This window comes from Propithecus coquereli, unplaced genomic scaffold (genome assembly GCF_000956105.1).
Source record: "Propithecus coquereli isolate 6110/MARCELLA unplaced genomic scaffold, Pcoq_1.0 Scaffold120, whole genome shotgun sequence".
NCBI classification, from domain to species: domain Eukaryota; kingdom Metazoa; phylum Chordata; class Mammalia; order Primates; family Indriidae; genus Propithecus; species Propithecus coquereli.
This window is the reverse complement of record NW_012136081.1, coordinates 2,579,969-2,595,582: the sequence shown is the minus strand read 5'-3', so window position 1 is coordinate 2,595,582 and position 15,614 is coordinate 2,579,969. Positions and strand designations below refer to the sequence as shown.

Below are 15,614 nucleotides of genomic sequence, written 5' to 3'. Positions count from 1 at the left end.
TCCCTGGCTCTGCAAATACTGTTCTGCCTGTTGAAATCTTGCCTCTTCCTCCTCCTTCAAAAGCAAGCTCAGAAATCCCCTCCTCCTACCTTGGATACCCGCCTCTTGCCCTTACCTCCTGGTCCCCGGAGTGCCGGCAACCAAAACGGATTTTCTGACTGCAGAATAGGACGTGCAGGCTGGGGATTCATTCATTGTCATCTACCTACATTCCCTCCACGGTCTCGTCTAGTCTCACAGCTTTAAATAGAACACCATCCCTACGCGGACTGCTGAAGTTTGTATCTCCAGCCTGGACCTCTCGCCTAAGCTCCGGACTTTGACTACTCCACATTTCCACAAGAACATCTAAAAGGTATCTCAAAAACCTGACATGGCCAAGACAGAATTCCCAATCTTCCCCACCCCTACATCCCAACCTGCTCCTTCCAAAGTCACAATCCACATCTCAATTGAAGTCACTCCATTTTTCCAGTAGCTCAAGCTAAAAACCTTGAAGGTATCTTGACTCTTCTCTTTCCCTCACACTCCACATCCGATCCACCAGCAAGTCCCGTTGGCTCTACCTTCTATACGCATCGGATCCTGGCACCTGCTCCCACCTCCACAGCTATCCAGCGGTGGGGGATTCATCCCTTGCCTTTCCTATAGCAGTGGCCTCTGTATGGCCCTTCCTTTGACCTTGCCCCTACAGTCATCTCAACCTAGAAGCCAGGGTGGTCCTATGAACACACAGGCCAGCCCTATTGTTCCTCCACTCAGACTCTCCAGTGGTGTCCCAGCTCGCTCTCAGTCCCAAAGCCTTTCAAAACCCACAAGCCCTAAATGATCCTCTTCTTACCTGACTTCACTTCCTACTATTCTCCTCCTGGTCCACTCTACTCCAGCCACACTGCACTTCTTGCAACTCCTCAAACATTCCAGTCACGCTCCTGCTTGGGGGTTTTGCACTTGCTGTACCTCGCTTGCACCTGCCCGGAATGCCCTTCACCGATATCCTCATGACTTGCTCCTTCAGCTCCTTCGGATCTTGACTCAAATATCACTCCATCTTTGCCTGCCCTGAGCATCCTAGTTAAAACTACAAATGCTAACCTCTCCTATCGTCTTTCCCCATTTTGTTTTCCTTCATAGAACATATATCACCAACGTACTATGTATACTGCCTATTCACTTAGTTCATTTTCTGCCTCCTTCTAGGATACAAGAACAGTGCTTTTTCTGTTTGTTATTGTTTTCTTTGCTACGTGGAACAGTGCCTAGCATACAGTAGGCATGCAATAAATGTTGCTGGGGCCACCACTGTACTGAGCACTAAAGATGGAAGGAATAATTATCAAAATCTGAAAAAGTCCACAAAACTTAGGTCTTGGGCATCAGTTCTCTAATCTTCGTGTGTACAACCTACCTGGGGAGCACTTGGGAGTGAAGACTCTGGCTCTACCCCTGGAGATTCTGGGGGAGGTCCGGGGGTCCGCACACCGCACAAACTTCCCCAGATGATTCCGGTGTGGGTCATGTGGGGTTACACTCTGGCCTGTCGGGACAGACTGAAATTAATACTGTCTGGATGCCTGATGTCTCATCTTAACAGCACCATTCACTTTTTAGCAGTGGTTACATGCCTGCCCACTCTCTAAACCGTGATGTGGCACCTTGCTCCGCCCCGTGCCCTCCCCACCCTGGGCTCAGCAGGCGTAGGTGCTAGTAAATGTTTACTGAGAGAGCGAATGAATGGAGGGTGAATGAATGGTTAGATGGATGAATGAATAACAGGACTCTAGTTGAAAAGGAATTTCAAGAGTCAGGATCTAGAGGGTGGGAACGTTTCCAAAGACTTCCGCTGTGCCCGAAGGCTAGGGAGGGGCTGGTGTTCCAGAGGTCGTGACGCAATCGGTCCTCCGGGCAGGTGGCTGTCCTTGCCGGCGGGGGAGACGCGGAGCGCGGGGACCGCCCTACCACCCACCTGGCTGCCCAGCGGCGCGCTGCGCGCGGTGGGGCGCGCAGCCTGGACCGCACGGCTGTTACCATAGCTACAGACACAGCACGGCGAGGGGGCGGGCCCGGCGCCGAGACGTCACTCCCAGAGCGACGTTCCTCTGCGCCTCCCGCCTCTTTCTGGTGCGAGACCCTCGGCCCGCCTCGGCGCGCTCCACCTGCGCGCCTTCTGGCGCTCGCCCCCTCCTCCCCGTTCTGCGCCGGCGCGCTGCCCGCGGGGCGCATGCGCAGTGCGGGGACCGCCGCTCTGCCTCTGCCGTCGCCGCAGCCGCTGCTGTTGCCGCCTCCCTGCCGGCAAGTGTGTGAAGGAAAACCTGCGAGTCGCCGCCGCCGCTGCCGCCATGGGGGTGAGTGAGGCAGGGAGAGGAGACGGGAGGTCCAGGGGTGCTATTCGCTACCCTCGCCCCCTTCGCCCCCATTGTTCCTTAAACCCCCTTTCACGTGACCCCTAGCCCCCACATGACCTGACTCCCCCATCTCAGGGTGCCCATGCTCTGCCTAGCCAGGGAATCCCTTGGGGAGCACCCTTCTCTGGGGCTGCACCCCCTCGGTGCCCCCCGCCGCTCGCGTCGCGCCCGCCTCTTCCTGCCTCGCTGACCGGTTACCGGTCCCCAACCACCCCCCCGCGCGGCCCCCGAGGTTATCCCCCCGCCCCCTGCGCCACCCATCACCGGGCTGTCACCAGCTCCGCGGCTTTCCACAACCGAGGCCCACCCTGGCTTGGAGGGAACTGAAGGCCAGAGGAAAGAAGGCGCCCAGCCAAGGTCACACTGGCCTGACTGGGGCTCCAGACCCCACCCCGGGTCTCCCGGATCCCAGTCCGCTGCGCTTCCCGCTACTCGAGTTGCAGCAGAGCGGGTTCCCCTACACTCTTTGGAAACCTCTTCACCGGGTTCCTCCTGCTCCTGATGAAACACTCCTCCCTTCCCACAGAGGCCTGCCTTCACGGCCCGGTTGCGATGAAGTGGTTATGCTACTTGGGGGGTTAGTAGTCTTAGCAGTGCAGGTGGCCTTGCAGGCGCAGAGCTGTGCAAGTGAGCAGGGCAGATGAGGGGACCGCTGGTGATGGCCGCAGCTGCGCATGGATATTGACCACCTGTTCTCTGCCGGCAGCTTGGAGGCGCGTTTTAGTGCCCTTTCCTGGCATACCCGCTTAGGCAGAAGTTATTTGCGTGTTTCTGTGAGTTCACCTTGCTAAGTCCCAATTGGAATAGTATCAGTTACCATCCTAAAAAGACAACTGGCCCTCGGTGGTACTGCCTATATTAGTATTTACATGGAACGTCCACCACCTTTAGGGAACCCTGACTTTGGAGCCAGAGATACCTCGGTGCCGGCCCCATCTTTGCTGGCTAGCAGCATAATATTGTGCCCGTGATTTGGCCTTTCTGTCTTTGAATTTCCTCACCGTGGGGATGCTAATACCTGTCCCTTAGGGTAGTAGTGAAGATTAAATGAGATAATTGATGTAAATAGCCAAGGAGGTGCCTCATAAGTAGTGGCTGTTATTTTTGCCTGTATTCTCAGCCTTCACTTTAGTGATCTAAAATAGATTTGTGCTATTTTTAACCCATTGGGTTTGTCCCTACTGTTATTAACCTAGATTTTTTCCCTCACTCAAATATTTATTGACTGAACAAATCAACTTACTAGACAAAAATAATCTGTCTAATCTGTGTCAAAACAAACAGTCATCATTTTATTTTTATTTAGTTACTTAGGCAGTCAAATTTAGCAGCAGGGTGTTGAATAGTCATTATTTTAATAAGAAATTTTGGGTCCTGTGTACTTCATATATAGAAAACGAAGTATAGAGACCTTAGGCATATTTAACCCAGATTTTGGTGAAAAGGTCCCAGACCCTTGCTGTTGTTGAAACTAAATGAAACCTGTATGGCTTAGTAACTGTCTACCAGAATCAGCCAGTACAGACTGAACAGAAAACAAGAAGCATAACATGCCATTCTGGTTCAGCACTTCCTCATTGGGTGAGTTGAAGTAGCAGGCCCCAGAGATGCTATGATCCTTGCTTTTAGGGCCCGAATCTTATTACTCATACTTCACAGATGTGCTTCTCACAACAGCCCCTACCAAGTCTATTCTGGCATAAAATAGCAACAGAGAGACTTAAATTCTCCTCCCTGAAACAGCTGGAACCCTCTCGTCACCCTCACTGCTCATCAGTGGGAGCTGGGGATGCCCCACCTCGGTGTCAGGAAGTCATCATTCCTAGTGGTCACCCTCTGTCTCCATGCTCCATTTGACAGCATGACCTTGGGCTGAAAGAGCATGGCCTCAGATGGAGCACCTTATCTTCAAAGTTCTTTCACCCTAGCTGCCACACATGTCTAGTCTTTTAGGCATTAGAATTTAGATCTCTTGTTCCCTTCACCAAAAACAGAAGTTCTTTTCAGGTTCTGGCTACCATGTGGGTTGGAGTTACTGACACTGAAAATCTAAGAGATACCAAATTCCTTTTCTAGAAGGTGTCTCCTCCCCACCCCACGTGTTTTTTTGTTTTTTTTCGTTTTTCTTTGGGACCCCTAGCAGTCATGGAACTGCATGTGGAGTACTACTTTGATAGGAATAATAAGGGGAGGATTTTCACTGCCGCATATGAAAACATCTATATAGCACTTTATAACAAAAAGTGCCATATAAATGTAATTGCAATGTAGTAGAAGGAGCATGGACTTTAAGGTTCAAACCTGGATTTGAATCTTGGATGATTCATTCAACAGATATGAACTGAGTACCTGCTGAGTACTGGATACGCATTGGCAAATAAAGCAGACATAACCTGTGCCTCGTGGAATGTAGAGTCTGCTGGGAATGGAGGGAGAGTGTGGGAGGAAGACCTCTTTGAGAACCCTACTCACTGTCTCTGTGACCCTAAAAGTGAAACTCTCTGTGCCTCAGATTTCTCATCAAAGAAGTAGGCACATGTACCTTGCTAAGTTGTAAAGATTAGAATAGATCAACTTTGCTAAAGCACAAGCAGTGTCTTTGTAAACAGAAGTTGTTACTGTAAAGAATTTTTATATCCAGGACACTGTCATTTTGTCCTCAAAAGAGTGCTGTGATGTTGATGTAGGCATTGTTAGCCCTATTTTATGGATAAGGAAACTGAGGTTCAGAGAAATTGAGCAATTTGCTGAAAAGAGATTAAGTAACTTGCCTAAAGTCACACGGCTATTAAGTGGAAGAGCTAAGAATCAAATATCAAATCCAGGTCTCTTGACTCGAAATCCCATGTGCATGTCTGTCTATTTATCTATCTAGGGAAAGGCACCTAACCATAATGAGCTTACCATTCATTGTGCATATTTCCCATTTTAATTAGGAGCATTTTCTTATGTCCCTGCAGGACAGCCTTACCCCTGCAAGGCAAGAGCAAAGCTAATTGGAACAGTGGGAGACCACTTTTCCTAGTTTGGGGGTGAGCCTCTGCCTGTCTGGCCCAGTCTGCTGCAGCAGCCTCCCTCATGCCCTGGGGGTAGGCAGGGAAGCGCTTAAGGGGCTCTTTCCTTATCTCAGTCTCAGGCCATTGGCAGCCCCAGGCCCCACTCAGAGGATTGCCTGGTTTGCCAGTTCTGCATGAATGAGCCCATAGATCTCCTGGAGGCCCCGGGCAGGCCTTCCTGCTGCTTGTGCTTGGGAATTACTTCTCTTGCTTAGAAATGAGATTCTATGGAGGGAATCCAGGTTTCATTGCTTTCTGTGTCCTGGGCATTACACTTGCCTTCCAGCGCCTCTGATCCTTCAGCTCTGTTGTGGTAAGAGAGCGAGCATACTGGGTGGAGGAAGGGGGCATGCATCTGCTGTGAAGGTGTGGTAGCTTCTGACTGTCCTTATAGCTCTTCCGTGAGGCCAGTGGTTGTGTCCCCTTGGTCCTGGAGATGGAGTTGCTTTCACAAGTCATGCTGGCAGGAGGAGCATTGGCCCAGTCCAGTTAATGCCAAAGCTCATGATCCTTCTGCCCCACTGTGCAGCCCTGGAGACCTTCAATGTGAGGTTTCCCTTTTCCTCACCTCTGCCTTGGGGCGGGGATAGCACAGGGGGCCTGGGGTGGCACAGTTGGCAAACCCTTATCAAGCAAGATGGACAATGAGAAATGAGTTGCTAAGTGCCTGCCCGAGGGTTTCTGAGGTCCTAGGCCTTGTGTTGGCAGGCATGAGAAGGTCTTTGTTGATGACTGAGTGGAAGTCCACTATGCTGGAAGTAGCTCTCCCAGTGGGAGACAGCAGGGCTGGTGGAACAAACACTGGATCTGTGTGGCCTAACCCCTGGGATTGAGTCTTCCCTCTGCCACTTACTCTCTGGGGAACTCCGAGCGAGTCACATCATCCCTTCAAGCCTCAGTTTCCTCAGATATAAAGGGAGGTGATGGTTTCTGTCCTGAGAATTGACATGCATACTGTTTGTGAAAGTACTTTGCAAGCTTGGAGTATCTCAATGTTGTCTTGAAACCCAAATTCCCGGAGACAAAGATGGATGCTCTAAAACTTCTCCATGGCAGAGAGCGGGTGGTTCTGTCCTGGGATTCTAGCCTTATAGGGAAAGCTGTTTCTTCCTCTAGGGAGTTAAGAAATGGGATCTAGCCTGGCTCCCAGTGCAGTGCTCAGTTAGAAGATAGTTAATAGCTGGTGCTGGTAGAATTTGTACCTATAAGCAATCCCTGTGAATTCCTGGTATCTGAACTCTTACACCTCCTGGTTGCTTGAAGTGGGAGGTGAGCAATGGTATTCCTTGGAAAATCAAGGACAGAATTTATCCAGAGAAACTTTCCCAGTAGCTGGTTGTTCAACTCGGGTAGAATGTTAATCACTCTGAGTGCCCTTTCCTGGAGCCAGCCAGTGTCAGGGCTAGGGTGTAATTAGGGGTTGTCAAACCTCTCTCCAGAGAGCTCAGGGAAAGGGAGGGTGGGGGTCAGAAGAGGCTGTGCTGTTGGTAACAAGCAGAGCCAGCTAGCCAGGGCCTTTGGGTGTGTGGGTGCACCTCTGCATGCCTGTGCTCTCTGGTCCTCCTTGGGAGTAAGACTGAGAGCTGTCATTTATAGAGCACATGCCAGATTAACCCTCACAGGTTTGATACCTTCAAGGAGGTATTAAGCCTCGCTCAGCAGACACGGAAGGAGGCTCAGAGGTGGCTGTATCCTGTCCTAGGACTGCAGGAAGTGGAGAGCAGGAGAGGCTTTGGATGAGGTTTGTCAGACTCTAGAGCCTGGCTCTTTCCCTGTGTCACCCAGCTTTTTACCAGAGGGAGAGAGAGAGGTCCCATTAGGCCTGAGAGAACCCCACATCTCCTTCAAAACAGGATCTTATCTAGATGCAGCCATGGGCGATGTGCCGTTTGCCCCTCTGTGCAAGGAGAGCCTCCCTCTGCTGCTCCCCTGCTGCCTGTGTGCCCGCAACTTGGTCTTGCTGGCCATGTGTCAGTGTCACCTCTGTCCTGAGGTGAACCCCTTGGGGCTTTGCAGTCTGCTCTGCCCTTGTCACTAGGTTCATGGTGTGTCTGCCACTCATTGGCCTTGACTGAGCCGAGCTCTGTATCCTTAAGCCAGAGCACCATGGCCTCAGCCTGAAATGGGACCCAGCTCCCACAGGAACTGCCCCTGACCAGATTTTTATTTCCCGAAGCTGGAAGACCCTGAAAAAGCTTTAAATAAGCTTAGGATCCATCAGCAGCTACCTCATATGCTATCTCCTCTCTGAAAGCTGTCCTAAATGTGCCTAAAATTGGGTGTTCCCTCCTTAGGAGGGAGGTGAGTGAATGTTTACTGGGCACCTGCTGAGCGCCAGCTCTGCCGCAGGTGTTATCAGCTTTCTCACTGGGTCCCCATAGTGACCCGTGGTCAGGAGGGTCAGTACTCTTCCTGAAAGGAAGCTGAGAAGTCTAGTGACACTCCTGGGGACTCACCACTATGAAGCGGTGTTACCTGCCTGGGTCTTTCCCGCCCCGCAAGTGTGTGGCCTGTGGGTGCAGGGACCTTTTTGTTCCTCAGAGGGAAAGTCAAGTCTTTGGTTGGCTACAGCCCCCTATGTTGCTGTTCACTGTTGCAGAGAAAGTCGAGCAAAGCCAAGGAGAAGAAGCAGAAGCGGTTGGAGGAGCGAGCAGCCATGGATGCCGTTTGTGCCAAAGTGGATGCGGCCAACAGGGTGACTCTCCCCTCCTTCCCAGTCCCTGCCTCTTGGGATTTTAGCTTGGTTTTTAGTTCGGCTTCTCTTGGCGCCACCCCGTGGCAGCATTGCGATATACCTGCCCACTCGGCCTCTGCCTCCTGCAGGGCAGGGGAATGAGCCCCAGCACCTCTGACTGGGCTGTGAGAGTTGGGAGGTGTCAGCAGTTGGCCCAGGTGTTCAGGGAAATGTGGATCCCAATGGAAGTGGCTGCTTCTCTGTGGATCTCCTTTCTTATGGATAGAAGAGAGTCTGGAGAAATTTCTGTTAGGAGTTTGCATTCTAGGGAAGAAACTTCTTGATGAAATGTAGTATACACTTTTCTCATTGATGTCTTCAAACATTTCTTAACTGCACATGAGGCACTGAAGGCCGCGGGGGACTGAGGGGCTGCAGTGGCCTGGTCGTCCAGGGGCCGCAGTCAGGGCAGGAGTAGCTGTGGATCTGAGCACCAGGTGGACCAGGCTGGGAGCGGCCTGGTAGCCGTGGCTTTCCAACTGAAGTGAGAAATTCTGATCATCCTTCCTGCCCCCATTTCATGTCCCATTTGTTGGTCATTTTAGCCCACTCATAGTAAACACTCCACATTTAAAAGGATGTGGCTCAGGGATATGATTTTCCATTTGGGATTTTGGCCAGCTGAGGTCAGTTGGGGGCTGCTTCTCAGAAGTGTGAGAGCAGATCACGTGGCCTCTCCTTTGTGTTGGCTGTGCTGTGAGCAGGCATTATGCCCATGGGCCAGTAAAGTCTCCTCTTACCCTGTCAAATGACACTGAACTGAAGTCTCTTGACCTTCTTACCAAAGCCTTCCTCCTTACATGTGACTTCAGAGCTGAGGCAGATGGAGGGCTCTGTGAAGCTGCTCCTGGGGCCAGAGCTAACCTCCTAATGCGGGTCCCCACAGTGCCACACTCCCAGAAAACAGGGCTCAGGGCAGGGCCTGCACCTCCACCACACCTGTCTGTGCTATTCTCTTTTCTTTCCCTCCACAGCTTGGAGACCCTCTAGAGGCTTTCCCAGTGTTCAAGAAATATGATCGAAATGGGTGAGTCGTGTTTAGTGTTCCTAACTGTTGTCTCCTTGAATGTCTTCAGGAAATCACCTCTCCAGAGGAGGCTTCCTGAGACCCAAACTTTCTTGTTCTTCTTCATTATTATGAAAAAGCAGAAACTGTGGCTAGTGCCCTCTATTGATATAAAATCCCACTGTCAGGATGACAAAGGAATCTGTAAATGAGCAAAGATTGCACTTAATCTCAGATGTCTCTTTGGGAACTGTTCTCTCTGTACAAAGAATCATTGAGCTGAAATAAATTTGGAAAATTGTCTAGGCTGACACCTTCATTTTATACATGGGAAACTGAGGCTCAGAGAAGTCAAAGGAAGTTTCTGTGTTCGTAGAGTTTACCCCCACAGCTAAGGGGACTTTTAATTCCAATCCAGTGCTCTTGCCCTGAGTATATAGTATAATTGTTAAAAGTCACTTATTGGCTGTTTGACCCTGGACAAATTATTTAACCTCTCTGTTCCTCAATTTTCTAATCAGAAATGGGTCTAATAGTACTTTCCTCATGGAGTTGTCAGAAGGATAGGAGATAAAGTGTTAGTTCCTGGAGTTTACTAAAAGCTAGGTGTTAGCTGTTACTACTACTGATCCAGTTTACTGTAAGATCAGGATTAAAGGCCTCCTCCCCTTTTTTTGTCCTTTTGGTTTATAAAATAAGCATAATCTGTCTTACCTGAGATACTGTTCATGAGTCATGCTTCTATAATGCAACACCTTGGCTTACGGAAAAACAGGGCTTATGGTTTCTTAGAGGTGTGGTTTGAATTGTAGCTGGGCCTCTTATTAACTCTAGTTGGACAAGTCACTCATACTCCTCAGGCCTCATTTTCTTACCTGTCAAAGAGGATGATGCTGCTAAACTTGCAAAGTTTTTTTAAGGAGGGAAGAGAATATATCCAGCTCAGTATGAGTATTTTAATGAACAAAGTAGACAAATACAGATACTTGAATTATGAAGCAGGTAACTCTCCATTTGCCTTTCGTAGCTGCATCTGAATTTTGTAGCGTCACACTTATTGATTCTTCCTGTTTGATCAGATGCATTACGGTTCCTCTGGCGGCTTTGTCATTCAACTTCTGGGAAGTCCTTCGACGTAGTTTAGAGATCCTTTACTGTGATATCTCTTAGCGTTTCCATATTGCACATGCCTGCTGACTTCCAGAAATAAGGAATAGCTCTGAAGCAGGCATTGCCAGCCGACTCTGGGCTCCTTTTGTGCCTTGAATTTTGTGTGATCCTTGTGGCTATGATCCTACTTTCACATACTTAAATTAAAGGTCAATGTAGAATTTATACCTGCAGACAGACTTTGGACATTTTGTAGTTAAGACGGATGCAGTGCTGTGTCTGGCCAATTCCGTCTGCTGCCTGGTTGATACTTGCGAAGAAAGGAAGACTCTTTAGGGTTAGCGGAGCATGTATGCAGCCCATGTGATGTGCCGGTCAGCAGAGGTGATGGTGGATTCCAGTGGGAACATCCTCTGAGGGTTGTGTCAAAAGCCACTGAAAGATACTGATGTGGGAGCTCTTTAAAGGCTTAGAGTTTGCTTATTGCTATCCTTCCAGAATGTGGTAGTATCTAGAGAATGTCATCTCACTGCCCAAGGAGTTTAACTGTATTTTACTTAAATTTCATTTAGAAATGGATACCTTCATGCCTACGGCATTTGTTAGTCTAGGAAAATAGCATTGGGTTGGCTCCTGCTCTACCCTGTCTGATCAGCCAAGAATACCCGCTACAGAGGAAGAGGCAGGCGGGCCTCCTGGCAGGGTTGTTGAGCTGCAGTCGTCTTTTTTTTTTTGAGACAGAGTCTCCCTCAGTCACCCTGGCTAGAGTGCCGTGGCGTCAGCCTAGCTCACAGCAACCTCAAACTCCTGGGCTCAAGCGATCCTCCTGCCTCAGCCTCCCGAGTAGCTGGGACTACTGGTACCCGCCACCATGCCTGGCTAATTTTTTGTTTCTATTTTTAATTGCCCAGCTAATTTTTTCTATTTTTAGTAGAGATGGGGTCTTGCTCTTGCTCAGGCTGTTCTTGCACTCCTGACCTCAAGCAATCCTCCCTCCTCAGCCTCCCAGCGTGCTGGGATTACAGCGTGAGCCACTGGGCCCAGCTGAGCCATAGTCTTCTTGAAGGGCCTGAGGTCACCCAGCAATTTTGAAGGCAGAAGGAAGAGGTCAGGTGGGAGCCCAGTGAGATGTCAGTTCACAAATGAAAGCAACAGGAAAAATGCCAAAGGGCAGGAACTAAGTGGAAAAACAGTGTTTATAACAAAGTACAGAAGAGACCAACAGGGTAGGAAAAGAGCAAAGAGGTAGCAGGGAGGGACAAGAAGTTTACGGAGTGCTGTGGCTGGTAAGGATGGTGCAGGGAGGCAGGAAACAGGCCTTGTGGGTAGGATGGTGGGCTGGGTGGTGACAGGGGTTAATCTCGGCCTGAACGGCTCAGTTCCTGCATAGCCACCTTTCCCGGTCATGTTGGGGAAGGGGCAGGGTTGGTTTTTTGCCAGAAAGTGACTGAGACAAGGCTTGCCTCCCTGTTAGACTTTCAGGGAGGAACAGCAGTGCCCTGGTGGGAGCTCTGAACCGATAGCCAGCTCCTAACACCTCCTTTGTCCTCCTCTCAGGTTGAATGTCTCCATTGAATGTAAGCGGGTGTCTGGACTGGAGCCAGCCACTGTGGATTGGGCCTTCGACCTGACCAAAACAAATATGCAAACCATGTAAGCATGCCCTGACATTCCCCAGTTGGCTTTTCTCTTCCGCACTTCCCTGTCCTGACCACCCCCAAATTCCCCAGGTATGAGCAGAGCGAGTGGGGCTGGAAGGACCGAGAGAAACGAGAGGAAATGACAGATGACCGAGCCTGGTACCTCATTGCGTGGGAAAATAGTTCTGTCCCCGTTGCCTTTTCTCACTTCCGGTTTGACGTGGAGTGCGGGGATGAAGTCCTGTACTGGTAGGAGCCACCGCTTGGGTGGGGTGGTGCGGTAGGGAGACCCTGGTGATGCTCTGGGCACTCCCATCCAGGTGGCAAAGCCCACTGGGCCTGTCAGTCTGTGGGCTGCCAGGGGCTGCAAACTCCTCGAACAGACCTTGCAGCCTCTTCATGTCCCATCCTGTACGCTCACCTCTCTGCTTTTCTCACCCAGCTACGAAGTGCAGCTGGAAAGCAAGGTGCGGCGGAAAGGCCTGGGGAAGTTCCTCATACAGATCCTGCAGCTCATGGCCAATAGGTAAGGGCCCTGCGAGTCCTTCATTTGGAAGGAGCTGCCACTGAGGCATCCACTATCCTTCGAGCCTCCTTGGAGGACAAGGCTCAGGAATGTTTGGGGAGTAAGATGCTGTCAGTAGATGCTCCCTGCCTTGCTGTGACTGTGTTTGTACAGTCAGCTCAGCGTAGCAGGCATCTTTTGAGTGCCTGATGTGTGCCAAGTTCTGTACCTAAGGAATGGGGCTACAGAAAGGAAGTGAGAAAGATCCCCACTCTGGAAGAAGCCAGTCAGGTGGGGGCCCCAGACCTCTGGAGGCTAAAAGTGGGACTCAGGAACACTTCTCTTTCTTTTTTTTTAGAGACAGGGTCTTGTTCTGTCATCAGGCTTGGAGTGCAGTGGTGTGATCATAGCTCACTGCAGCCATGAACTTCTCGGCTCAAGTGATCCTCCTCCCTCAGCCTCCTGAGTAGCTGGGACTACAGGTGCATGCCACCACACCTGGCTAATTTCTTTTCTTTTTTTAATTTTTAGTAGAGATGGGTTCTTGTGTTGCCCAGGCTGGTCTTGAACTCCTAGCCTCAAGCGATCCTCTTGTCTTGGCCTCCCAAAGTGCTGGGATTATAGGTGTGAGCCACCATGCCCATCTGGGAACACTTCTTAGGGTGAAAGGAGGTAGCAGGCAGAGACAGGAGAGAGTAAGCATGGCTTTAGTCTCTGATTCTCTTTCTGAAAGATGCTTGCTCTACTTTCTTCTAGCACACAGATGAAGAAGGTTATGTTAACGGTATTTAAACACAATCATGGCGCCTACCAGTTCTTCAGAGAAGCGCTGCAGTAAGGAGCTGGGCCCTGGTGTGGTCCTTCTGGGTGGTAAGAGGTACCTGCCCAGTGCCGTTGTCCAGGTCCTGGCCCCCACTCATCCTGATGCTGAGCTCCCAGCCCAGTGGTCTGTGGGGGCTCAAGATTGGTGAGACGGTGTGGCAGTGCCCTCTGACTTGGTCCCCTGGCCTTCTCCTGTGCCCTCATCCTAGGGGCCTCATTAGTGTGGCTGGTGGAAAAGTTCTCAGGTCAGGGAGGAAGGCACTCAGCTGTCCCCAACCAACCCTTTTCTCCTGCCTGCCTTGCAGATTTGAAATCGATGACTCTTCCCCTAGCATGTCTGGTTGCTGTGGAGAGGATTGCTCCTATGAGATCCTGAGCCGGAGGACCAAGTTTGGGGACAGCCAGCACTCCCATGCAGGTGGACACTGTGGTGGCTGCTGCCACTGAACTCCCAGAGCTACTTGCAAGTCACAATGCTGTCTCCTAAGGCCTATCCTCTCCCTGGTCTCATGCCGCTTGCCAGGTGCCCTCAGAGCTGGTGCCTCCTCAGCCCGGCACGTGCCAGGCTGTACCCTGAAAGCACAGAACCCTGGGAAGGGGGTCCAAACTACACTTCCTCCTCTCTCCTAGAAGACCAGAGTGCCGGAGGAGTGGAGAGGGAAGAGCTGGCGGAGGCCCAGCCATAATGCTCGTCCCCACACAGTGGCTTCCTCTTTGTTTGGTTCCCCCACTTCTCTGCAGCTGGATTCTCAACAGCCCCCCGACATACACACTTGGACAAACATTCATGCCCACCTTTATGAAAGTCCTGGAGTCCTGGGTCTGAGGTCTGCTTGTCCCCAAAGAGAAACGGACCCAGTGTGAGATCTTGATGTAAAGAGAGGCTTCAGAGAGACTCAGGCTTTCGTGGATGGAACGCTCTGATGGAGGCTGTGGGAAGATCTTTTGTGCCAGGATACAAGGAAGCAAGCAAAGCTCTTTTTAGCTGTTTTTATGGATCCATGGAGTAGAGTTGTTTCGGGACCAGCCGACTCTGGGAGGAAGGCGGCCTCTCTCTCCATTGCTGTCAGTGAGAGAGAGGCTGAGAGGACCAGGAACAAGGTGCCGTGCGGGGGCCTGCCGTGGGCACAATGGCTTCTCGGGGCTCCTGGATTTTGCTGCATTCTAAGCTTAACCTCTTGATCTCACGGCAGTGACTTGAGCTTTTCATCCGTAGAAGAAAGCCAGAGGTTCTGCTTGTTCCTCTCTGTTGCCCCTCACCGCTCTTTTTCCCCTGCCTCTCGCCTGTACCCTAGATACCTCTGTTCTTAGTCTTAAGGGGGGAATAACATCAGGGAGCCCCTCGTCTTCCCCCAGAAGGACCCTCGTTCCTGGTGTAGTTAACGCTATTTCCTCTCATCTCTTGGTGCTGATAGTTCTCTGAAGGTGGGGCATCCCTCCCCACTGCCACCCTCCCTCTTCAGAGAGCCCCCAGCCAGCAGCAGGCCCCTCTGCCTGCACTCCCCAGCCTCGCCCCTCGCTGCCTCAGTGAGGCACTAGTGCCACTGCCTGGCCCAGGCGAGCCATAGCTCAGGCTGCAACAGGAATGCCTCTCAGTGGCCAAAACAGCTGCTTTTCTGTCTCTGGTGTCACTCTGTGGCAGCAGGCTGGAGCAGGGGGAGGAGAAGGCCTTCCTCCTCTCTCAAGGGATAGGATGCAGGCTCAGAACCTATAGTCATCCTCATCTCTAGGCCTTGTTCCTGTTTCAGGGAAGACAAACCAAATCCTTATCAAGGAAAAAGCACCTAACACCTCCCCTTGGACATCCCTGAGCTCTGCTTTAGGGAGTATCATGAAGGTTCTAGCCTTTGTGAAGTTGCTCTCATGGAAGTCTGTCAGTCCCTCTGACCTCAGTGTCTGCTCACATCCTGCCCTCTGCCCAGTTCATGCAGTCTGTCCTGGCAGATCTCCCCAGAGTGGTCCTTGCCTCTCACCTGGATTCCTGCTCGCGCAGGGGTCTGTGCGTGCTGGGCCTCCCTTGCCCAGCCTGGCCCTCTGCTGAGCACTCTGCGCTGCTCTTGACCTCACCAGCAGTGGGGCCGGGTACTCCTTGGAGAGGGCCTCGCAGCTTTACACTGGAATGTCTGCCTTTGCCCTACCCTGCTGTCTCCCAGGGGGTTTCACCCCAGGTGAGAGTTGAACTTGCTGGGAGGGGATTGGTAGACTCTCCTAAGAATCATGAAACGACAGAAGCATGTTTAGCAAGAGGTTTTCCTCTGATCCCTATCTCTCAAAGGATGCAGAATGATAAATATTTATTGTCTTAGATCATGGATTTCTGATACCTCCCACTTAAG

The 15,614-nt window shown here is 51.1% G+C and overlaps 1 protein-coding gene across 2 annotated transcripts; it reads left to right on the top strand.

Annotated features, from left to right (window-relative positions):
* Positions 1-2,233: 2,233 nt before the first annotated feature.
* Positions 2,234-15,167, top strand: NAA40 (N(alpha)-acetyltransferase 40, NatD catalytic subunit). 2 transcript variants are annotated; one of them, XM_012665305.1, is made up of 8 exons: positions 2,571-2,762; positions 8,061-8,156; positions 9,170-9,222; positions 11,869-11,964; positions 12,042-12,200; positions 12,394-12,477; positions 13,213-13,290; positions 13,584-15,167. In XM_012665305.1, the coding sequence occupies exons 2-8, from the start codon at positions 8,118-8,120 to the stop codon at positions 13,723-13,725; spliced, it is 651 nt and encodes a 216-aa protein (XP_012520759.1). In that variant the 5' UTR covers positions 2,571-2,762; positions 8,061-8,117; the 3' UTR covers positions 13,726-15,167. The 2 variants fall into 2 exon arrangements, with proteins under 2 accessions (XP_012520766.1, XP_012520759.1); XM_012665312.1 differs by lacking the exons at positions 2,571-2,762; positions 9,170-9,222 and adding an exon at positions 2,234-2,345.
* Positions 15,168-15,614: the final 447 nt, after the last annotated feature.